General features: G+C 37.5%; 1 protein-coding gene across 1 annotated transcript in view; it reads right to left on the reverse strand.

The window, feature by feature from the left end:
* Positions 1–6: 6 nt before the first annotated feature.
* Positions 7–26,893, reverse strand: part of hs3st4 (heparan sulfate (glucosamine) 3-O-sulfotransferase 4) — a 90,032-nt gene continuing 63,145 nt past the window's right edge. The window contains exon 2 of the mRNA XM_005920253.3: positions 7–2,386. Within this exon, the coding sequence (XP_005920315.1) occupies positions 1,732–2,386 (655 nt within the window). The 3' untranslated portion in view covers positions 7–1,731. The remainder of the gene's footprint in view (positions 2,387–26,893) is intronic.

Consider the following 26,893-nt stretch of genomic DNA (forward strand, 5'->3'; position numbering starts at 1 on the left):
GGGTAAAAGTGCAGAGACATTGTCAAGAAAACACCAAGGGATGGCTGCACAGAAAAGCCTCAAAGTGGAAGTTGTGACTCTGGGATAGTGAGACTCAGAGGTAAGTGTTCAGGCTTGGTGCTACAAAGGGCAGTATAGTGCTTACTTTGATTGAATCAATTGCTCTGTGTAAGTAGCTGCTGGTGCTGGCTTCCCCTGGGTGACAGAGAGGTCTACAGAGAGCGAACCAATCCAACCATCCATGGCAAGAGAACAGGGAAGATTAACAGAGCAATGCATCATAGCTGTAGCAACCAGTGATGTGTAGCAGACTGTATTTATTGACTCATTGGCTGTATTGATTGTCTCAATTGATGAAAAGTCCAGAGACAACAGACAGACGCACAGCAGATTATGCAAAATCAGAAAATAATAAAGGAAAGATGATGGGTCATGTTGTTATTTCATTGTATGAGTAAATTAACATTTCACAGCAAAAGCCTGTAATATCTGGTACAAGCATTCAATCAGTTAGCGCTGCTGATCATGTGATTAAGTGTTTGCTAGTAAAACGTCTAGTTACAGCACATTTGACTGGCATGAGTTATTCCATTCAAGTTAAGCACATACAGTAATGGCTTGGTAATTTACCTGGGCATGTATGTAGCTTTTCCTTGACAGCAAATTCTCTTTGACATTGACATTGTTCCAACAGCAGCAGCAGTTTATTTAACACGCCATTAATCTCTAACGACAGAAGACTGCATAGCAGCAGATGTTTGGTAACAAACTTCTGCTCGGTCCTCTGTTTTTCTTCACCCTCATTGACATGTATTACTGTGACAAGAGGAGGGTCACAAGGCAAGCAGGACCACAAAAGTCAACTGTTATTTTTGGGAATGCTTTGGCAGCACCAATTTTTTCTTCTGCCTAGATGCAGACTCGTTTGATGCACAAAGAGAAAACAGATTCATTTGTAATGCTATACCAAAACTACTCATAGTGCACCACACTGGTGCGCATGGTCGTCAGTATGCTAATGTTCAACTGTGCAGTGAAACAATCCAATTATTGAATGATGGCCACTGTACATCTTCTCTCATATGTATGCAATTAATGAGTGCAGATCAACCATAACAGTGACACAGAGTAAATTAACACTTTGGTAAACTTAAAAGGATTGTCTCCACTCAGATATAGACAACTGAAAAGATGAGCACATGTCAAAGGATTATAGTTCTATGTCTATCATGTCCTCTTTTCTCCCTCTCTTATAAAGCAGCAGAACTCTTTTAAAAGAAATAATACAGAACGCTTCATGGCATTAGCCACTGAAATAGAATATCTTTTTGTACTGAATGCTGGTGAGTGGGCGTGAGGGCAACAAACTGCAGGAAAGTAAAGGGAGAAGAAACAGGCAGAGTTTACCCTTAGGGCTCATGAGGTAAGGACACTTAACTCATCGCATGCATTGCCATAGTCAACATGATTTTTTTTATATCAGTTCTATGCTTTAAACCCAAAAGGAATAAATCATCTCATTTACACAAATATAAATATATTTTATGTTTAGTATATACAATAATGATCTGCCATCATCAAGAAAAAGCATGTCAGTAAACTCTTGCTAATGGGTACAGACACTGCAAAGACAGCCATGATTGATTGGCGTGCTCAAGCACTCTCTGAAGATGAAGCCGGACAAGATTAGTTTTAGTGAGAAGGCTGGTGGTGTGGCTGAGCCGTGCCATGCTAGTCCTGAGAGCTACGAGTTTCACTGTCCTCCTCCAGCTCCCATTCAAAGTTCTGACCAGTCATTTGGTAGAACATCATGTTAAAGGGCTTGTAGAACTTGTGCAGCCGCCGAATCACATCTGGGTCAATTTTAGGGTGAGTTCTCCCTTTAGACTTGCCAAGGCATCTGGGAGTGCTGCTGTCCTCTGGCTTCTTTAGACATGGAAATCCTTTCGTTTTATTAAAGTAAAAGTGTTTGTCTGTGACAATCCGCTTCAGTCCCAAGAAGTCCTGCACTTTGGCCATCTCACCAGCAGGATCCACAATGAGCCTCTCTCCACTGACAAAGTGCATTTGGGAGAGTGGGAAATACTGCATCCAGCTCTCCAGGTGAAGCGCATATATTCCTATACGCAACGCACTCCACGAGGCATCTATAAGACCCAGCGTCCGGTTCTTAAAAGCCAGAACCTCAAAGGTGGGGATATCGGGTTTCTTGGACAAAGTCTGTGTATAGTCTGAAATGGCTCTAGTGACAGGATTACGCACGACAATAATAAGCTTGATGTCTCTTGCCATGGAGTGGATGCGCTTGGGGGCATGGTTAGTCACAAAGTAGCTTGGTGTCTTTTCCATGGTGATCTGCCCCTCCAGCGTTGAAGGCATCAGGTCTCTGGGAACAGAAACAGCAGAGGGGGAAAAAAACAGCTTAGCATGGTATTACCCTCAACACCTCTTCCAGTGCAAATAACATACCCAAGGACAAGGTGCAAGCAAATCTGGTACATTTACTAAGCAGTGCATTATTCGAAATTACAAGAGAAAATAACCGTTATTATCACTGGACATTATGTTGTGAGGAGAAACATACAGCTAATTACATCCATAGAGTAATATGCAAGAGATAAAAGAAGGAAGATGAAACAGCAGGAAAGCAAGTATGCTCATTGCTTAATTGACTCCATCTGTGTTACTCCAGGAGCTGTTTTGGAACTTTAATAATGAGTTCACTGCATATCATTAATACTGGGGTGCCTGGGGTATTGTTTTGTCATACATTTATTATGCATGCTAGGCTCACACTCTGTGCAGGCAGTTTTATTTCTAATGCACATGCACTTCCCCAGCAGGAGAAGATTGGAATGGGTGCAGGCAGCTCTTTTCTTTTGCTCTTTCTGCTGCATTTAAGGTTAGGGGCCAATCATTTAAAGCAGCAGTGATTAATTATCAGATTCAAGGAGATAATTTGCAGTACAGTTGAAATGTCCCAGACTTGATGAATTAATCCAGGGAGTCGCAGGAAGCCATGTGCCATTGCCACCAATATTATGAGTTTCATCTCTGAGTTGTAGGATAGGCCACTGCAGAGGCAAGTATGTCAAGTGCACAGAGGCAACTCTTGTTTTTGCAGCTTTTATTTTTGTATCAGTAATAAAGCATAGCAATCGCCTCAAGCAAACCCTTATCAAATGTTTACACTGATGTTCATTCCAATCCGTACTGTTTTCTTTGTTTGTAGGCTATGTGATTCAGTGCTAAATTGGTACATTAAATCCTCTGTGAGACATGCAGATTATTTAACTACTAATGAATACAAGCACAGGAGATGTGTAATACACTGTAAAAAAGAAGCAGAATCCAAGCACGTAGAAAGCTGCTTCCTTCCAAATTCACCAATGTTTGCTTGGAAATGAATGTCCGAACAACCGACCAAAATCGAAATTATTTCTTCTGGAGACTCACTGATTTAGTGGAGAAATTTCCCCATAATTCTGGGATAAAAGCTATTTCCTTCTCCCTGCAATATTCTTTTTCCATTTGGCTGCCCTGCACCACAAACCTACAGTTGTAACGATATAGTCACATCAATCATTTGCATCTTGGACATATTCTAAATTAACTGTTCTCCAGCAAAGAATCCAATTTACTCTGCTAGACATAAGAGCTGTTATGCACATATCGACCACACACATGTACCCACGGATACTCGGCTGAAAGTCTCACAAGTGGCCTGGTAATTGCATCTCAGTAACAGTATTGCCTTCCTGATGGGTAATTTCCCTCCGGATTATGTTTGTCTCTTGACAGTATAGAACTGTGGTTACTTCTGGGCCTGTAATGGGATATTAAACATATCTACAGATAGCATAGTGACCAGAAAGAGTATTAGTTTTCATTATATTCAATCACTTTCCACACTTCCCCCTTCCAGTAATAAATGGCTAAAGATTGTTTTAACCTTTCAAGGACTTCAGGTCTGTCTGCCATTAAACTCCGAAGTCCAGTAGGTGGTCTAATAGAGCAACATCGCCATGCAGAAAAAAAAAGTTCAGATACACACCACAGCGAATCACCTTGAAACAACCGATGTCCTACTGTATGGACATTAGCTGCAGCGTCTCCCTGGCAATCTTTGGAGCATATCCAATTGAAAGGACAGTTATACAGTGTTCAAGGTTACTTTTTTTGAAAACACAAACATAGCAGGCTATTATTGTAATCACGCTCATTGCTTGTCATCATACATTTAATTAAAAAAGCGAGCGAAAGCACATAAGCCCGGTAGCTTGTTATTGTGCTTTTGATTGAGAATCAGTCATGGACCATGTACGTCTAAAATGTCAGTTGGATGTTGAGGCGGGAAGGAAATCAAAACACTGATAAGCAAGCTAATTTTACTGTGCATTGCAAATGACTCCTCTGGCCTTGCAATCTAGTGGAACTGAAGTAAACACGAGCAAACAGTTAATTCTTACTTTTTTTTCTCTCCACATCAGCTGCTCAGCTCAATGCAGGTCATTCAGGTGGGTAGCTAAATAAAATCCATAGCGCTAAAGTGGCGCTGCTCACCATCTGTTGTTTACTGCCTCACACGAGAACATACCACATAACATTTATTTCTTGCATTTCAACACGTGCCTAACACTTTATTTACATAGCAAACAGAAGTTTGAAGATAGAGGAAAGGTCTCTCATACCATTTGATGAATTCTAACTGTGTTGCATTACAAGTATCTAAGGAAATAATATAAAATTACTCAGAAAATCATTGTCAAGATATGATCCTTTGACAATTTATGGCATAAAAAATATTTCCATCAAATATTAACAATACATTTTGCAATCAGATACTTTGAGTGGAAGAAAGAAGTCATCCACAGTGAAATAAATTATGAAAAGAGAAAATCAACCTTTAAAACAAGTTCACTTTCCAGTTGCACCAAGGTTACGTACTCGTAGGAAGGGAATTCCATTTTACACCCACTCCTCATAATTTTCAGATCTGGAGGATGCCATTTGAGAAAGTTGATTCATTAGTAAGAATGTGAAGTACAACAAATCAAATTTGTTGTGTGTGTGTTTGTTAAGACAAAATCTTAGTAGATAATCACAAGTCTTAGTTCCTAAACACCCACTACAACATACGTGAGCATTTAACTCGATGTTTCATTCTGTTTTGTCAAACTGTTGTGCGGGGAATATTTTGAGGTATGATGAGGTGAGGCATGATGCTCATTTACATTCCCAGATACTAATAGGTCCAAGCTGTTTATGGAGAAATGCAGTTTCTCCAGAGAAGCTTTGCTGTTTCTAATAAACTCTGGCAGAAGAATCAACGCTCCCACAGTCTCTCATTTGGATTGATCACATCTCAGCTGCAGAGTATCAATCTGCCGTGCTTCCTCCACGTCATGTCAAATACAATCAATTATTCTAAAGGAGTCCACTCATAACAAGCTGACTCCTTGGAGAGTGTACTTTGGAGAAGGGGCCAATGTTGTGGGCAGATTTGTGTGATTTTTCTTTTTTTCAATAACGCCTAAAAACTAACATAATGATATTGAGGTGTAAATTACAGGAATTCTTTGCTGTCTGCCAATATTGACTCAGTAAGAGAGAATAATCGTTTTGTCGGGGAGGTGTCAGAATCTTGTCATCTTGCCATTTATGAAGGAACATACTTGTTAGTCCTATAATAGAGAAAGCAGAAGTTGTACTCGGATTTACTAAAAATGGCTTTGATAAACCTTTATAAGTTAACCAGTGCTTAGTACAGGCAGCCCCCCCCCCCCCCCCCCCCCCCACCCCCCACCCCAACAAAAAAAACAAACCAGTACAAGAACAGGCAAATGTATTACACTTACAATTGGAATTACAAATATCAGTCGAGGGTGTAAAAGCGTTTTTCATCAAAATCAGTCAAGACATTTGCAGTGAGAGATATACTGTGGTCATTTTACAATGAATAATCCAATTATTTTACCATGAGTGACATGTTTGTGATTACAGCGGCACAAAGAACAAAGACATGGGTTTACTGCAAAGTGGAGAGAAAACAAAGGTTGGTCAAATGAGTCATTCTTTGCTTGGCTCTCAACAAGTGGATGCATACATGTTTGGCACACAAAAAAAACAAGCCCACAGGCCAGAGCAAAGGGGTCCTGGTGGGTCTGCTGTGGAGTGGGAGGCATTGTTTTGTCACGGTTAAGGTGCAACTTTTGGGAAGAAAATAAATAGAGAGAAGGCTGCCATTCTGAGCCATCAGATCATGTTCAAGTAATGGGAGAGAGTTTGGCTTGTTTTTTGTTTTTCTCAACCTGAATCTGACCTAACCACATGGTTGTGTAGTGAAAGTATCCTTTCAGCAGCCTTGCCTTTAAGCTATTAACTGGATTTAGTTATGCAATGTACATAGAGCCACTTACAATTACAGTGAGAATATTACGTGATTTGTCATTTAGAGCATTGAAAAAGTGACATTAGGCTTTTCACATGTGTCACACCTATATACATATATTTAATGAATTCTTTTTTGTTCATGTTTTAAGTTTTACATTATAATAATTAAAGACACGTGTGCATACACAGACACAAACTTAATCCATTTATTGCTTTTAATGATTCCTTCTGAATCACTTAAACATTATGTCTTTCTTTCACTATCTTCAAATCCAAGGGGCTTTTCACACCAGAAAGATATCTATATGCATAATAGGCATAAAAGCCTTTTATTGAAATCCAGTAAAAGAGAAGATATGGTTGAATGTATTTAATATTAGCTCTGCATGCTACTTTTTTGTGCAGTAGAGTCTCAGATGCAGAGCTTTTACTATTACATTGGGCAATATGGAAATGGTAAATTTTTACTTTTAGAATTTTCCTGACTCGTTTGACGTTAAACACTTATTTTCTTTCACTGACTTCCAGTTTATTTCATTTTTTCTTTTTTTTTTCTTGTTTACATTTACCGCCTGTTGTTATTAAAAACACAGATCTAGAAGTAGTTTCATGAGAAAGATGAAACCAAACCAAACTGTATTTCAAAATGCAGTCAGGTGCTTGGTAATCAGCAACGATAAATGCATTTTTATAAAAAAATAAATCTATACTACAACATCGTTTATTATTGTTTATTCTACAATATCCCCTTTTACACCCTTAAACTGGTTTTTGTCAGTTAATCAACTAAAATACTAGCTATTACCAGCTATTTGAAAAAGCTTTAAGACTACCATGAGCATTGTTGAATATTATTTTTATCTATTTATTTTTCTTTTCACTGAGAGTTCCCAGTTTGGCTGATGCACAAAGAAGCAGCGATGAAACCAGGCCCATACTGACTGAAGAGTGTTGCTAGGTTGTTTCAAAGCTGTTTAGACAATAGGATGAAACCATGCCAAACTGCAGTGAGATTTTTTGTTCCTGTCTTTAATCATAACAGTACATTGGGTGATAGAATGAGGAACACTGTTTTAAACTCACTTTATCATTTAATAGTACACTAAATTTATTAACTCCTATTATGTGAAAATTACTATTGGTGTGGTATTACCACCTTTTAAGAGCCAAAATAAGCAAAGCAGATTAAAATCATATTTCAAATATAACAGCTTTCTCATACTTACTAAGTAGTAATTAGGAGGTAATTGAGGGAGAACTCTAAGTTAATGGTCTAGTAGCTGGAGAATATTTTGTGATGAATAAGTCATTAATAAGTGACTTATAATTATTTCTAAAGAGTCATTAAGCTACTAATGTGCATAATAATGGTAAATAAGTACACCTTAACATGGACTCCTATTGAACTATGAACCAAGTTCTAAACAGCTTAAACACATTTCAGATTTAATGCTGTTTGTCATACAAACTGTTGGCTTTCTTCTCAAGTGCATTGCTTTCTTTCACCTGCAATGCCATGATCACGGAATATAGACTGTATATCTGTCCACATTTATCATGCTGTCTTTACAGATTCACCACATTCATTAATTAAATGCAACATTTTGAGCCTAGTGGTCAGAGTTATGCTAAATTGTTGAATGTTAATATTGTCAATCTTTCCTCAGTAGAGATTAAAAGACAAGCAAATCATGTCTCTAACATGACAAGGAGAGCAAAACTGCTATAGCCTCCCCACTCTAAATAAGCCTATTATACTTGTACTTCTGCGGGACTGTAGACTTTGAGAAATAGTTGAGGACAGAAGTGACAGCTGGTCCTGATCAAACCCCTATTCCCCACCCCCTTCCTGAGATCCCCTAAAGACCATCCCATTCCAACAGTGGGCAAGCCAGGTACTTCTCTGCCCACATCACCAGACTGCAGTGCTGAGATCTGAAGCTGTGCTCAGATGCCCTTTGGACATAAAACATCATGAAATAAAGTGTGGCAATGAAGGAGACTATGAGGATGTTTGGAATGCTGTACCGACCTGCAACATTAGTACATAACAGTGTATATGAGCCAGAAAATAAGTCTATTTTTAACTGTATTAATGTCTGGGAGAGAGAACGGAAGCAATCTTATCTCAAATCAAACTTCAAGGATATTGCCTTTTTTTTTTCAACTTCACTGTCTTGTCTTAACATTGCTGGCTATAAAAAGGAACTGATTTCTAATCATAAATCTCGAAATAAACACACAGTACATAACCCAAAATAATATCCTTACATAATGGCTCATCTGTGGTCTAATAAAAAAACAGCAGTTTGCCACTCCTCTGAAAGACGATTGTCTCCTTTTATTGTTCTTTACTTGTTTGTTTATCTGCCTTTGAATGAACTGATGAGAGCACTTCAGACAACACTCATTCAATTTGATTATAATTGCCCTCAATATTCCATTATTGATGTTGCCACTACAGAAACAAGTCTATGTTATGTGCTTGTCCCAGCACTGCTGCGCCACTTTCACATTCATTTATTTACAAAGTTGGAGCACAAGCGAGAACACAACATAACAACCGCATGCAGGTCAATGTGATATGATAATATCAATGTTAATGAGCCAGTGGACAGAGTGTGACCTCAAAGTTTTTTTTGGGTTTTTTTTGCATTTAATACTTTATGGTATTTATGTTAAAAATGTAAAGCTCTGCATTTTCTTCTGTGTGGAACAGAGGGCTTTTCATTAGCGCCTGCCTAGCCCAACTTAATTCACTTACACCGTTGAAACCTTACCAAATGTCTAATAGCTCAACGAAATGCACAAAACAGCAGCTCTAATTGAAAGTCACACCTGAATACGTCAAAGTCAAAGGCTAAAATTTACATCCTGGCTATATTGCAGATCCAGCTCAGTTAAGCAGAACCAATTAATATGACAGTTTGAACATGATAGATTTCCTTGCCAGAGAAAAAAATGGGCAACACTTCAGGATCCAATCAGTTTAAGTTGACCACAGACAAAACTTTGCACTTGTTTGGCTGCATTATGTAAAGCAACCTTTTATTAAAATGCTCATTATTTTGATTACATAACACATCCATGAGCTCTTTCCATGCTTTTTCTAAGTGGATTTATGAGGTAGCTGAAGTGTAACTTTTGATAAAGTGTCTGTCAGAATGACAAGACTGAAAGGCATCAATTATTGTGGTTAAACAAGAAGACATGAACATATGAGCTGCTGCATGTCGCCAGATCAACGCCATATGACTGATGAAAGAAATAATGTAAAATGGATAATGTCACCATATTTGCATGTGTGGCTGATATAACTTAATATAACCGGAAAGCACAAATTGTATTTTATGTAATTTTGAGTATAATATGTAGGTCTTTGTCAGATATACATTACAGACACTGTTGGTCTGCATTACTCATAAGTACTCTGGTGAAAACTTAAAAGAAAAGATTTGATATCCAAATGATAGATTTTTGGCAGCTCGATCAGTTAAACACCTGGACATTTTCCAGAAATTACCTATCAGAGGCAGTATTTTTTCCTACTTTTTTCTAATTTTTTCCCCCCAACTTACTATTAGGCTGTAGGTCAGCATGACACTACGAAAAAGAAGACTGCACAAAATCTTACTTTCTGTGTGCAAGACATTACCCTAACACAGACAGAACTTTGACGATTTTCTCCTTTTAGAAGTTTGAGTTAACTCACAAAATGTCAGGATGAATATTATGAAAATTTGAAAGCAAGCAGACTTTTTTACTTTTGTCTTTTCTCATGTTGTAAAAATCGGTAATCTTTGCAATGAAGCCTTACAGAAATGTCAGTGTTGGGCTCTGTTGATTCTATATAATGCACCTTATTCACACATTACAACAAAGGACGCAAGTGACTGAGCTGAGTACTTGTCTATTTTCTCCCTCAAGCGTATGTGTTAAGCTGGCCACAGTTGTCATAGCTATAAAAAATGAATAATAAGCAATATAGTAAATAAAATGAAACATGTATATAGTAAAAATTAAGTCACTGCTGAATTAGGTAGGGGTTATTGCATTCAAAGCGAGTATTTGGTTCACTGGTTCACCATCAATTCTTTCTACATGTATTTGTCTTGATGCTTCAACCCAAACCTAAATAGCACTCTTCAGAGCACATTTGCATTCATTTCTTAGTTACTACACAGCAGATATTGAAATGCATCAATAAGAAATCCAGCAAAAGCAAAAGTGTGTACTGCGTTTCCTTTCTTGCCTTTCCTGTTTAACATTAATCAAGGACTTCAGCGGCTCCAACAGAACTGCAGGAACACCACACATAATGGCATATAAATGCTGCATGAAGCCACTTTCAATCTTGGCAATCCTGAACATTTTCATTCAAATAAATGTCTGGAAGCCCCCATAAATCACTTAATGTGGTATCACAATCGTAATTAAGTCTGTTGCCGACTGATGAAAAATGGTGCAGCATATTTATATTTGCAATATTACAAATCTAGTGACTTTGCCAAGAGACAAATGCTTTATTAATTTATTGTATTAAGTTATTAATTTGCACACCAAATATTACCAACTGCTACAGCTTCACATTAAAAACATTAACTAGCAAGACAAAAAATTGTATTGTGTGTATTGTGTTGGACTAAGAAGGTACAACGGATCCGCTAGCTGATCCTCCTGTTCAACTACAACCCTGATGTCAAAATATCTTTGGGCAAGATACTGAAGATCAAAGTGTTGTCAATCCATCAGTGTGTGTGGATGTTAGGGTAAAAGTGCTGAGGCATAAAAAAGCACTTGTATAAATGGTAAATTAGGCTAGTAGTAAGAAAGTGCTTTGAATTCTAAAATTGTGCAGAAAATTGCTATAAAAGTATCCATCCATTTATCAGTTATGAATTAGAAACAGAAAAGGCAATGTGTTTATCAATGAGCTGTGCACTTGTGTCAATTATTTATTAAAAATGCATCTATAAGACTTGACAAAGGTTATTTTACATATTTTTAGACTGTGGATCAGTTTCACATATCACAGCGAGTAAAGGGACAAAAAGGAGTAGACCTAAGGTATTAAAGTTTGTGTTTTTACTGTCAAATCTTTAAGATTGCTTTTTTTTAAAGCTTGAAGTTGTGCAGACCCAACTAATAGGAATTAAGCCTATTTTGCCAGATAATTTTCTCTGTAATTTGCATTTAACCAACATTTTAAATTGGGTGTGTCCTGCCACATTTCCACACTGGCAACCCAGTATCTCTGCATTTTACATTGCAATTATTGGTGCACTTGAAAGGGTTAGAAACAATACTTGTGATATTTCAGATAGAAAAGAAACTCAGTTTTCAGAAGGATTATTGTCTAAGAACAAAAGAAAGATTTGTGGTGAGGACAAATACAGACAATAAAAATACATTTAAAGTGCAGGTTTAACTGTCCAGTTTTAAACTGTAGCTAATATGGAATACACTATGACCCACGAATCTCTTCATATAGTTTCTATCCTTGAGTTTTTAAGTGAATTCCTCAGTCAACTGTGGTGCAAAATTTCTAACCTCAAAAGAGATGAGAAATGCCTCTAGCATTTAACTGTCTTTGTGCCTGAGCCAGTGTGGACGAGGTCAACCCATACGGAAAAGAAATAGTAAAAACTTATATGTGATTACTCATGAAAGTGTCCACTTTCCTGAGTAAATCATATAAGGCTTACATGATTTACTCATGAAAGTGGCCACTTTCGCATTACTTTCATACATTGTTTTAGTAAGTATCCAAAACATACAAGTTTCATTATATAATTTTTCAAGGGATCTTATATCTGTTTTCACACTTATATGCTTTTCATACAAGTTTCACACAAGACAGATACAAACTTTATAAGATTTATATATATCTTTTCCATATGGGAAGTCTTAACACTCATTAACACTGTTTTATCTACCAGGTCCCTCTTTTCTATTTAATTTCTTTCAACATAAATTAAATCATTGTAGCAGTTTTAAGATTTATAGAAAAAAACATTAACTGATTAAAAATATCACTTAATTGCAATTCCTCTGTATTTTCTCTGTCTTCATTCCTCTGTCTCGTGTTTGACCTCCTGTTATTGTTGTGCCCTTAAACAGGGGAAATAGTGAGGAGAGGTGAAAGGACGGCAGACACGCAGCTCTCACTCGTCTGTAATGAGTTTCACATGCAATACAACCAAAACAATATTCTCATGGATATGCACTCAGTCTCAGGACAACTGTGTCCAAACTAAGTCACTATTGTTTGCTGCATTAGCTGATGAGAATGCTTTAGATAACATGAACTGTAGCATTAGACAAAAACATCTTTTTAACTTGCACATGTTAGCTGACACAGTCACTAACTTTCCACAGCAATGAAATAATACTTTAAGTACTGCATGTCTTTCAGTAGTTAACTTATACAGATAGTAACAGAAAAATCTTCACACAATATGGCGGAGTAATAGCGAAAACTAGCATACACAGCAACAGAGATTAACTGGAACTTCTCAGCAAAATAGTCTGCAATTCACATCTTCCGCTACAATGAACAATGATAACAATGTAATAATCAACAGTAACACACATTTATACAGATTTGTGCATGACAGTTACCTTAAACAGGGGAAATAGTGAGGAGAGGTGAAAGAACGGCACAGACACGCAGCTCTCACTCTCACTCGTCTGTATCCGGTTGTTCAGTCTGACGTCACTAGCCGTGTCTGGACCTAAACTCCGCTGCAGGTCCATATCAAACGATCACTATGGCATTACTGAGAGTTGAAAAACTGTCTAAAGTCTTTCATCTTTAATAAAATGATCAGCGTTCTGCTCTACCAGGTGTAACAATTGAGTTTAACATCCAGGCATCCATGAAAACGGAATTTATGACATTTAACGAGTTAGAAGTTAGCAGGGAGTTAGCTCGCTAGCTTCTATCTAAATACAATATAGCATGTCCTGACTGCGGGGTTTTGGAAACAAATTAAACGTACAGCTCTGTTATCACTTCCAGCATAAATGAAGACAGAAAACTAAACAGCAGTGACGTTTGTAGGGTTACTGAAGTTGGGCTAGCTGGTATATAATGATGTGCTACGTGACCGCTAGCGACACAGCTATGTTAGCATAATATAAACAAGCTAACTTTTTTTCCACTCGATAAAAGTTAACGTGAGTGTTCTCGGTGGTCAGGAACAAATGTAATCGCATGGCAGGATGCTGTAAAAGGACCAAACTTCAGCCAGGAGAACAACTGAGATAATCCATCCACAATACGAGGTTAGTCATTCATATACTGCTGCATGGGCTGGGCTGTAGTTACATCCTAAGGTTTTAAAAACTGAGCTTAAATAAATGATTAGCAGTAATAAAAGCAGAGGGAGGTCAACAGTGATCACTGACTGTTTTAGGAGCTTTTTGAGATCAAATAGAAGAAAATACATAACATTAAACATGTTAACAACACAAAAGCCATATTAAATGCAGACTACTTTAGGCCCGGAAGTAGGATTCGTCGGGTCATCACTGAACAACTGGATTGAGTGAAGGAGGAGGCGCGCGAACCCACCTACTGGAGCCCTGAGGCATTAACAATGGATCGATTCACAATCAACCCAGGCAAAACTTTCACTACTTATCTCCCTCTATGTTCCCACTGCATATTCTATTCGAAAACAGTCAAAGCAACAAATAAAACATTAATAAGGGCATTACATGAAATGTAAGGAACAGAGATGTACAACTTCAAAACTAATCAAATTTATGATCCACCACATTATGATCATATGATCGGCAGCAAAAACACATGGTAGTTGCTCTGCAACATGGATCCTGATCCTACTCTTTAAGCTTTGGTGCAACTTGAAAGACTTTGATCAAATTTACAAAGTAAAACGTGCAGTATTTGAAATGTTGGGTCAGCAGTTCATAGCTGCGACTGGCCAGCAACTAAAAGTGATTATCTCTCTTGAGAAAGGGTGTGAGTCTATTCTATCAGGAGAGTGTGGCAGCCTGCTGGTGTGCGTGATTTTAGATGACTTTGGGCGATGTGCCATTGCTGATAGTGCTTTGTAAACATTGTATTTCATTTTAAATATGGTGTGACTCATGTATTTTTATTATGGTCTGTGTCTTTCACATCTTGCACTGCACCTTTGTCCCCATGTTCTAGGCATTTCATATTCTGTATATACTTCTATATTTCAGTGTGCATGTGGCAGCTACGAGTGCTTGAGAGTATATTTCACTTTTGTCTCGCATTTGGAGAAAAAAAAGCCTCTAAGATTTTTGCTCCCAACAGGCAAAACAGAAAGCAAGAAAAGAAAATAAGGGAGGCATGAAATAAACTGTATCTATTACCTGTGTTTGAGAGATTTACCCACAACCTGTCTCTGCTTATACACGGTGCAACAGTGTGTAGTGTGGTGCAAAAGCACCTTTAATACCAATCAAACGGAGCGGCACAAATTCTTTTAAGCTGCTTTTGGTCATCTGGGCAGGTTGGCCCATTGTAATACTCATTGTAAAATATTACCTTTGGCTGTGGCAAGAGAGGATGGAAAACAGATGAGAAAGGTTCCTGTATTATATGGGGGTATGCGGTGTACCTGACAAAGGGAGGAAAACAGTTATGTGTCTAAATGCAGGCTTTTGCTAACAGCACTTTAGCCCATCATCAACTAATCGATGAGCACTTTTATTAGTGTCTTGTTTGTTTTTTAGCCCATACAAATAAGCTTGAAATTAAACGTATCAACAGCAACATGAATCTTTCAAGCATTTAGGATGCTTGAAAGCGAGAGAGGGAAAATAAAAACTCCCCTCCAAACAACAAGAACAACAACACTGATCAGCCAAGGCCTGGAACACCCAAGGGAGTCTAAAAATAAATTATTAAATAAAAAATGTGTTTTCCAAAATATGTTTAATACATTATACTGAGATTTGCAAGTTCTCCTTGTTCCTCCATTTGTTTCTTTGGCTTCCTCTTTGTTGGGTTAATTGGTGATTCTAAATTGGCTGAAGGTGTTAATGTGAACAAGAATAACTGACTGTCTCTGTTTTAGCAATGCAATAGACTGACAGCCTTTCTAGGGTGTACCCTGCCTGTCACCTTAAGGCAGCTGGGATAGGCTCCCTTTGCCCCCATTATGTTCCTCATTCTTCGGATCCTTATTAATTCCTGACTTCAATATTGCAATAGAAGTGACTACGTATACTGTTAAAAAAGACAGCTAACTTAATCCAGTAGTAAGTAGTATGCGAGTATTCGAGACGAAACAGAAGATATTTTTTAAAGTGAATAAAAGTGACATTTTTGTTTCGCAAACTATAAGATGTGGCTACAGATCACGTTCATGACATTTCGGAGCTAAAGCAATTACAGCGTGAAGTCAAAGCAGCGGGGTGCCCTGCAATAATGTGGTGGAAACTGCTGGTCGTAGGTGTCCATTTTCATGGTGGAGGCATGTGAATTAAGCTAGCAGCAAAAGTTCTTTTAAATGAGCCGTGAACTTATAAACAAAAAGTTTCACGTGCAAGAGAAATGAGCTGATGAAAACATTCTGGCACGTGTTTTATTTCTATGAGGACGTCTCGTTTAATATTAACAGTGGAAGTGTTGGCATGGTTGGGTAAGGAGAAAGGTAAATGATGAAAGCCCCCTGAGTGAAACCTGTGATCAGAAGAGTCTGAGAGACTTCTAAAGACAGACAGCCCTTTGAAAATGACTAAACCACACAGCAGTTTGCATAAACACTGGGAGTGTCATTTGGAAAAATAAAACATTGATTTTTCAGGTAATCTTCTTAAACCCATTTGCATCATTGACAGCATCCATCATAAAGCTTTAAAACTTCTAACCTGATCTTGGCCTGTTTATATAATGTACTGATAATGCAAACAACATGCTAAGAAGAGAATCACTACGTGGTGGTGCGTTGAGCATTTTCCAACAAATGCATATGCACACGAACGGCGTCGTTTTGTCACGACATGAGGAAATTTACATTGTCATTTGTGTTTCATGAGAACAACTTGCACAGGCTGAGAGCTCTAATTTAAAGAGCAGTGAGAAATTGAAGTGTTGAAAATAAATTACTGCTGAAGGTCTGAGAAATGGGGTTTCTGAAGTTGAATGTGTAGCTGCTTAAATGCACAGACAGTGCAAAATAACAGTGCTGCTAAATATCAATTAACTATAAAGCATTCATCACATGCCAGCATTTCAAAAAGAAGCGTCAGAAATGAAATGTCTGCTGTAGTCGAATGTAGTTAAAATGTTGTTAAAGTTGACATTATAATGCTTTGATTTAGCAAACAGATGAAAAAAGAAAATGTTGTCAAAGATGAGAACTTTTAGAATAAATTATTTGTGCCAAATAAGGAAGAAGCATTGCTTGACATATTTTACAGCTAAAAGATCCTTTCAACATTTATCACAAACAGCATTGCTGACAATTAAGGTTCTTGAAAAATGTATCACGTATGCGAAGGTGTTTTTAAAATGTTCATCATTTTGTTGTTCCTCTGATCTACATTTTATTTTGGACTTGAAGTGAGGCAGATATGTTTGTGCTGTAACATCTGGAAGCAAGGCAATAGGCCGCTAAGAATGTTATAATCATGCAGACAAGGCCTAAGCTGCTCCATTACGGGCTAAGCTGACCTATCAGTGGGGCTTTTGCTAATCCAAATTGTGCTTTAGCTGGCAGAGATTGCTCAATTCAGACAGTCTGTTGGGAGGGCTGAAAAGCTGAAATAATTCACCTGCCATGTGAGCTGCTATCACTTATAAGATATTAAACTCCTAGTATCATATATGCACAAGAGATAATGTATTTTTCTAATTTAAAAAAGTTTATTTTCATTCTATGTGCTTGCCATGAAATGCCAGATATGGTGCCTTAATTGTGCTTTCATTTTATATAGGCTTAATAGCCCAGCTGCCGTGCTTACATCATGCTCAAACCAGCCCTGTGTCAGTTATATTTGCAACTGCAGGCAGAGGAAAGCACAGAACGTGCTGTTAAATGTATGTGTTTACTTGCAGGGGCCTTTTCTTATATCTGGCAAAAAAAGGTGTTTTAAGGCCCTGCTGGAATGCTCAAGATGCAAATGCACAACTTGGCAGGCCTGAATTCTTGCCTGTGTTAGAGGAATTTTGTTTTCACTGTGACTTATGTACAGAGGCAAATCTATTATGTTTCTGCATGGTGTGACTTCATCTAAAATCAGCAGCACAGAGTTGGCTCCACAGATAGACTGTGTTACCCAGCTGACATGACACTGGGGAAATTAATTTGCTACAGTCATATAATGGTTGGTTATTTAATCACTGTTAGATTTAATGTAACACCTTAATCTCACAGGGTTGCTTCCCCTGCCGGAGTTTCATACCTGCAAAGACTGAAGGGATTAGAGAAAGGATTAGACAGAGTCCACTATAAACAGGACCCAACTCTGCAGCGTGAGCGGCTTCGCTGTGCTGTCAGAAAGAAAACACGAAAATAGCTACTAAACAACCGCTCCGCTAAGTGTCTCTCTTTATGGAGGAATAGCTTCGTATCATGGCTTTTGAGCTTTCTGGTTTCTGTCATGTATATTTAACAATTTTGAAGATCAAAGCGTGGCACGTTCCTTCCCAGTCTCATGGACTCAAATACTTGCAACTATAATATTAGCTGAACATCAACCAAAGATCTCACTGAGCAGAGACACTCTGCAAGACCTGTTTATTTTGTCAGTTCCGCATTATTTCTGCTGGTTACAGCCCCAAACCACCAGAAAGACAGTCTTTATCATGGAGGAAATGGGCAGACAACACCTCAGCTGTGAAATGGCTGTTGCAAGTCATTGAACATCTCTCTGGTTTTCAATACTCAAGATGGGAGGAGATATGAGGATGTAATCCTTGAATGAATCTCAGTATAGCCCTCAGCCTTTTGAGCAGCTTGTTTGAGCACTTCCAGTAAACCCTGTACACACCCTTAATCTCCCCAGCAGAGGTAGTTTGACACAGCAAGGGAATCTGCCATAAACACACATCACAAACGCAGGATAATGTTTTAGAGATATACAGATTTGCTCATGTAATCCAGGCTGCCAAAGGGAGAGCTTAAAGAGAAATGTGTCAAATGTTTATAGATAGAATAAAACCAAATATTAAACCTTAATCTCAGAAGGCTTTTTGATATTGTTGTCCTCACATGCTTTGCACTATTCTTGAAATGTATCACTTACCATTATATAAATAGTAAAGAGCTAAGTTACATAAAAATACATGCTTTATGAAAATATGGGAAAATGATTTTAAGTGTTGTGACCTGGCGTCCACATATGTGGACATCACATTTTGGGTTATTTAGCCCAAAATACTCAATTTTGCTCTACAAGGGCCTGATATCCACTTACGAGGACATTATACTGCTACTGTTCTATCAAAATTTTAAATGAATATCTTCATATGTGGCTCTTATTTGTCTTAGAAACAAAAATAAGGTAAAAAATTCATCGGGTCCCAATCAGCCCAAATATCAAAGAGACATTAAAAATGCATGCCATGGAAGAGTTCAGGTCTTAGGAGGTTAAAGTCATCTTCCTTCAGATGGCTTCTCCTGATATAACAGAATATGTTGAAACAAACTGCCCATGTAAAAACAAGCAGCTCAGGGTTACGGCACTACAGCACATTTACTTTTAGATAAGAACACAAACATACGTTCTTAGAAAACCATGCTGTATCACATACTCCTGAAACAGGCAGGTATGCAGCAATTTATAAAGCAATTCTACCCGCTCAACATTAACTTTTTTTTTTACATCAGTTTAACAGTTTCCCGCCTCGGTTTCCATTGGCTAAAGGATAAAATTGAATTCTGTACAAAGTCCAGATGCATCCCGAGTCAGTTACACCAAAAAAACAGTTACCCGTGGTCATGGCATGACGGTGTGATGGTTTGAATTTGGCTGAAAAGATATAAACCACATCTGGGTTGTATATATCGCCAAATCGGTGCCACAGCTTAGCTGTTTATTTGGAACACATTCCTGCCAAAGAAAATTTGCTGACTGGATAATGCACTTAGAGGCACACTGTGCACCACACCGTCCCTATGCACATTCAAATGAGCTGATAAATGCATATTTGCAAAGCTGGGAGTTCACTGTGTAGTGTGCTATAGTTCCTGTTGTCCTTGTACTGTGGAAAATCTTTGAGCTTCTGCTACCAAGTAAATCCCTGTGATACAGACAAATGTAAGGGAAATATTACATAACAGATTATTACTCCTTTACTCCAACATTCTATATTGTATATTGACTGGAAATTAAATTCTCCAAAAAGCAAATTCACTCCTGACATGGGAGTGTCTTATCAATAACCACCAGCTAAAGCAGGTACACTTCAACACAGAGGATAAATGAGTTAAAGAAAATTATCCATATGGGTTGAGTTGCATTTTTTAATTACTTGTGAAGCCTGCTCTGCTATCTCTTGTACTCTTCACATCAGTATTCAATTAAGCACTGTGATCAGATGATTTGGCACAGCAAACTGCATTGCGGCATTGAAATGCAAGGAGTAAAGGAGCTGTATATTACAAAGACGGTATTTTTCTAGTGAATGAATTTGGGATATATAGATGATTGCAATTAATAACAATCAGCAATGACAATAATAATCCTTTGGACATGCATTTCCATCGCCACATTTTGAGCACTTTGAGCACTCAATTGGAAGTTGAACTGTTGTCTTATCTCTGCCAGTAGTCAAGTTTTCTTCTGTGCAGTGAGTTCTGTGTTACCATACATCATTAACCACTATGAGCTCTTCACTGATTTATCATCCACAAAAAACAGCCTTTGGTGTGTACACCAAGTTGACCAGTACTTGAACTCTCCATGTTACGCTGCAGTGATTATGGACCCTCCCTTTATATAAAAGTAAAGCTCAGTTAATTTAAAGAATCTAATTTCCCAATCAATCTGCATTTATAAATTGAATTGGACTCCGGGGTGTGTAAAGTTGCACAATAAATTAATTGCTTAATGACTCTTGCACATACAAGCAATATTTTCTTTCATTTTATTCCAGCAGTAGAATAGAAGGCTTCTGAAAAGCAAGCACCTCATTTGAAAGCTCACAAAAGCAGCAAACAAGAGCTCTTTGTAGTTCCTTGTTAGCAGATACGTCTTATAATCTTGTAATGGTAGTTCAGATATCATTCACAACACAATGTGACTTGATATTTTCTTCAACAGGAATCTATTTAGGCAATAAATGTGCGCAGAAATCAAAATAGCTTCACCAAAGGCCCTCTCTAGTGACTTTATCAGCTCATTCAAATGTCAGAAATGTGTAAAAGCAAGGTATGATCATCTCCACCGCTCTGAAATTTGGCGTAAATGAGGCTTTGGTGTGAAGAATAGAAAAGGGGCTAGGAAAATCCAGGTGCTATTTCATTTAGCAGTAATTAATTAGGTTTAACACCTATCTTTTTTTTTCAAGGGAACAACTGTCTGCCAGAAAGACAGTGGTTTTGAGATTACATAAATGAAACTGCATGAAATGAAAAATTATAGACAAAAGAATATGACAAGACTGGCATACAGGAAAAAAATGCCAAGAGCAAGCACAATGAAAATAGTGGGTTTGGTAAAAGGGGGCACAGGAGTACTGATTAATATATAAATACTTTCTGGAATAAAAGAGAGGGGAAAAAGGCCTCACAACATCAACCTGGCCCTGTCAGTATGCAGTACTGAGCCTTAAGACATAGTGAAAATTGGTACTTTTCGATATAAGATTGTAAACACTAATAAATAAATAACAGGATTTCATTAGAATGTTGTGGCAAAAGTGGACTGAGGACAGACACTCTGTACACAGAGCCCTCATGAGTCCTAGTCAGGGCTCTCTGTCCAGCGTGCATGCCATCCAACACCTCCGGGTTTTACTGGAATGCCGAATGTAATCCAGGCTTTATTGCCCAACATCAGTAATGCTCTTGTGACTGAATAAGAGCAAAGATCCCCTTGCCCTGGTTTCAAAATCTGCAAAAAAGCTCTCACAGAAGAGTAGTATTTTAATCACCATTTCCCATGCAGGCATCACAAATGCAATCTATCAGCAGTCCAGCCATATTAAAACCTGCAAAGCCATTATGTATAATATTTTGTATATAAAGTAAGTAATTAAATTAAATCATTAAGTATAATGTTTTCTGTTTTTGGCTCGTCTTTGGGATATTGCATTATTTGTTATAAATTACTTTAGTTTCTATGAAGACAGAGTGCCATTAATATTACTCATCAGAGACAGGTTTCACATAAAGATGCATTTTTCCTGGTTTCATCTGAAAATATAAAGTGTTGCCCTCTCTCACCACTTAGATACTGAAGACATTATGAAACCAAGAGTGGTTTAAGCAAGGATAATCTCAGATGAACTTAAATGGGCAAAGCTATTAATGGACAGTTTGTATAGTTGAGCACAGCAGTTAAAAGCTTGTCAGGAAGAATTTTTTTCCACAAATCCTTTGCTTGGTTATTCACATGATCACATTTCAAATGTGCATTTCCAAGTCAGCAGGTCTTACTAATCTTTACAAGCCCAGCTGAATGTTGTGTTCAAAACCTTGGCAATTTGCATGATTCATGTGAATATTCACACACTGTGGATGCATGCAATGTGTTGTTCCTTCCTCGGGTTGTAACAAGCTCAGTAAGAATTCCTCTTCTTGTCTTGGGAACGGTTTTTAAGCCATAATAAATTTCAGGGTATATTATGAGAAACAATATTATCGCAAGCTCCACCTGATGATTGCCTCATTATAAATGGTTTGCACATTGACTTTTACCTCAGCAAGACAGAGGGCTATTAAAAGATGCTTTATTCTCCTTCTGGATGTTCATTATTTTGCACAGCTAAGGATGTTGACATCTCAAACAAAATCCCTGAAGTGACCAGCCTCAGGCCTGTCAGGGGAAATTTAGATAAGCTTCATATGCATACATTTTCTCTACCAAAACTGACGAGGCACCATCACGATAATGTAATCTCACAAACATACTTCTTTTGTACTTTTCATTTTTACAACCAGTTAAATTAGACTTGACTAATCCCTTCAATGAAACACATTCTATACATGTAACGTATCATAAGTATAATGTAGCAAAGAGGAGAACAAAAAAAAACCAAAACAGACATCCGCTGCAGACACTTCAGGGCCAGAACAATGACATCTTAGAGAAAGACATTATTATTGATAAAGATATGGTACGCATCCCAATTGGACAGCTCTGTATTCCTGATGACTTAATGTGCTGCTTGTGACAAGCACAGCCAGTCTCATGATCACATTGTCAGACATTCTCAGTAAAGCTTGTAATTATTCGTGTTGCTTAAGTGCTGCAAAAGAGAAAAGTGTCCAGTTTGACTTACTTTACTAAAGCCTGTTTGAAATAAATTGAGTCTTTTTCTTTACAACACAGTTGGGCTCTTCGCTCATTTCATAATGGCTTATTGAGATAAAAACCCAAGTGCTACGATGTGGACGTGTATGGTGCAAAGACTTCTTGGTTTCTCTAATTGATGCTCGGTAATTAAAATGTCTAACTAGAGTATTTGTATACCTTAAAGGTTAAGTTTGTTATACTGAAGTGTGTTTTTGATGTCCCTGACATGCAAGTAATCAAATCAGCCACTTATTATGTTGATTTGATTACTATTTAGCAACATAGTGCACCCATGATATTTCCCTGTTATTCTCAGAGCAGATGTTCAGAGCAATCTGATGGAGCGCCGCAGGAATGTAAAAGAGGCTGTTAAGAGAAAAAGCTACTGTAAAAAAGCTACACTTTTACAGGTTTGACTATATAAAATTAATATAAAAATTTATATATTTACACACTGTCACAGACACTTAAAGCTTCAAAATGGAGTAGGAAAAATAGTCTGTCTTGACTATAAGCAGTAAGTCTGCTTATTAGGTCCTTACGTTTTGTGCTTGGACATGTAGTTTACAACAACATTAGTGGCAGTTAAAAAAAAAGATTTTATCGTTAACTTCTTTGTTTTATAGAAAACCCTCATTGATAATACTGGCCTATATTGTTTTTAAAAAATAAATAAAAATGAGTCATAGCCAGTCAGTAAGAGCTAAAGCTATTATTCTATTTTTTAAAGCAAAACACAGAGGAGACCTAAGGAAAAAAATAAATATTTGACTCAACTGATAGCATGTAGCATATTATTATTATAATAATTAATATTATTATTATTATTATCGTACCATCATAACCATTGCCACAGCAGTGAAGCAGGAAGATACCAGGCAGGCTTTGTACCTTACATATTACCTGCTTATTAACAGTACTTAAATGCAATGTCAGTATTTCATCAGTATTAGTATTTCATAGGCTGATAGCCTTTTGTTTTCATATAGTGACACACATATACACACGCATACAAAAATACAGCCTTTTCCTTATTTATTTCCTGCTGCTTTTTGGGAAACTGCTTCCCCCATTAAGTCTTGTATACTAACCTATGTCTGCATTTAGTTGTTAGCGTATATGTTCACCCATGAACATAGTTACTTTTCAAGAGTCCTTTACAATGTTTTGGATTATTTTTGTTGTGCACGTAGTAAATAAAATTTAAATCAAATCCGAATGCAGTCAGTTGTATTGTAGTTCATAAATTCATATTTTATTCACAATAGAGCATAGAAAACATATAAAATGTTTAAATTCAGAAAACGAACCATTTAAAAAAAATTAAATTTTTAATTTATGAAAAAAGTTGGTGTGAGGTCATGTTTCCCACTGAATTTCCTGTTCTGTTAACAGCAGTCTTCTCCGGGAACTGAGGAGAGCAGTTGCTGGACTTTTGGGAGAAGAATGTTGTCCCATTTTTGTCTGATATAAGATTCTAGCTGCTCAACCGTCCTGGTCTTAGCTGATTAAAGGTCTATACTGCTGGCCGGACAGTTCTTCTACTGTGAAGTGCTGCTGTTTTAATAGTAGCAGTATGCAGTTCAGAATTGTCTTGCAGAAACGTGCAAGACCTGAAAAAGATGTCATCTGGGTGGGTGGGAGAACATGTTGCTCCAAAACCTGTATGGACATTTTAGCACCAATAATGGCTTTCCAGCTGCCGGATTAATAAGCAAAGTACCCCCATACAATAAGATATGCAAGATTTTGACCTGAGTGCTGGATGGCCCATCTCCATTTTAGTGTCAGGACTAAATTTAAGTTCAATTTTGTTACCTGTCAGCCTTTTCTGTCATTTGCAAATCGTAGCATTCATTTTATGCAGCTTGCACATTTTTTTGGAACTGGGCTAGCAAAATTGACTTTTGTCCTCATGTTATTTTCTAGCAGTTTTAGTTGACACTAAAGTTTGGTAAATACATGTTTACATATTTATTTTGCAGTAAACTGTGACTCTATTCTGTCCCTTCTTCTTTAAAAATATCACTTTCACTTGAAGACAGAGCGTTTTGTGATGTTTTGATGGTATGACACTCTCTTGCCGTGTTTTCAAGTGCGTGTTTCTTGGCCCCAGACAATCCCCAACCTTCGCTGTGAGCTGATATGACAGAGAATGCAGTCTGGCTGTCATTTGCCCTGACCATGACAGAGAAGCACATGGCTGTGAGCTGCATACAACATTCTTCTGCGCAGAGTCTGCCTACACCACTGACACTCTATCTCAGCTAGAATGAGCTGTGTTCACACCCTGAAACCCAACAGTTCTCTTTGCAATAAAAGTATTTTTCAAGTGGGTCTGAATAGCTGTCAAGACACATCATTGGTGTGCCTTTTGGCCATTTTAAATAAAGCAGGTGCACAAAAAACACAATAGAACCTCATATAGCTTAGCTAAACCTTTTGCCCCACAGCTGACAGGCTCGTTGGCTGGTATTTGGGTGTAAATTTTCAAAAAGCAAGAAAAAGCATTCTCATACAAACATACTCAAAATCCCTGATATCCTTAAGGTAGAACATTGACCATAATATTCTAAAATACAGGAATACCAAAAACGAACATTTTCTCCAAACATATGGTCAAAATCGAACATGACTTTACTGCAGTTACAAATAGCCACTTGGTAATACACATGTTATCATATGCATATTACCATTAATGAAAACTCCAATTTCTGCTTACTTTACAGTGACAAATTTCAGGCAAACCTAGTGTCATTCTACTGCCTACATTAATAGGACAGCAGTCACTCTAATAGTAATACAGACTTTGGCCTTCATGTGTTGTTTAAGTCTAAAACATTTTTTTCCTTTAAAAATTTACAGTATAGAAGAAAATTACTGTGCAAAGAGTAGTTTTATCGTAGTAATTCAGCAGACTGACTGCACATTCCACAAAGCCTCACAGTCAAGAGTCTGCTGAATATGACCAGCTGAAAAAAATGTTCACTTTGAAAATAAATCCCTTAATACAATTACAAAATGAAAATATTTTCAATATAGCATGTAAAAAAAGAAATGCCTCTGGATTAGTCTTATAATCATAAATTTAGTATAGTGTCATTATGCCTCTTGTATTTGGGGCACCAAAGAGGAACAAGTCTGACTTTAAGGTGATCCTGCTCTTTTTTCTTCCCTGCACTTTTATGAACTACTTGTCATACATTAGAATAAATCATGTCTAAAAGGTTGTCATTCATATAAAGCAGAGCTATTTCAAATGTTGCACAAAGGAGATGCCGAGGTTATTATCTGTATAGGCAGAAGTGTTTTGATAACTGACTTGATAGGATGGCCTTGTGAAATCTTGTGAAAAAGAATATGAAGGAAATGTCAGTCAAAGTGGTTAAATGTCATCTAACATGCATCACAGATCAGGGAATAAAACTTCATTGCAGCCAATTAAAGATAAATATGCCACAGACCAATATGAGAGACATTAGGTTAACAGGTTACTTCCAATTTATAGCAATTAGCCCACTGTAGAGTCAAAGTTCTAGAGTCAAAGTGAGGGCTGAGCTGCTCAGCACAAAGTGACGAGCTCCTGGCACATGACATCAGTTAGTTGGAATCCAAGTCTCTGACCTTTGCTGCCTCAAAGAGTGTTGAGCTTTCTGGTCAGTGCTTGCTCTACGATTGTGGGTTACATATCACAGGGAAGACTGATCTCTTGACCCGGATTGATATACTGGTTACCCTTTGCCCCCTTGCTTGTTGATGCTATTCATGCTGAACAACATCTGACTGTTATAGACTGAAAAAAATCAAATAAATCAACACCTCGCATGACCTTTTGAATATTATACCATTATCATTAATTTACCTGCTTATATTTATTCGCCTACCCTGAAAACCAGAAAAGTGGGAAATTAATACCAAACACACTTGTAGAAAGACAGCTAACCTTTTCTTTCTTTCTTTCTTTCTTTCTTTCTTTCTTTCTTTCTTTCTTTCTTTCTTTCTTTCTTTCTTTCTTTCTTTCTTTTTTTTTTTTTTT

Source organism: Haplochromis burtoni, unplaced genomic scaffold, assembly GCF_018398535.1.
Source record: "Haplochromis burtoni strain Fernald_Lab_line unplaced genomic scaffold, NCSU_Asbu1 Contig_21, whole genome shotgun sequence".
Classification (NCBI taxonomy): Eukaryota; Metazoa; Chordata; class Actinopteri; order Cichliformes; family Cichlidae; genus Haplochromis; species Haplochromis burtoni.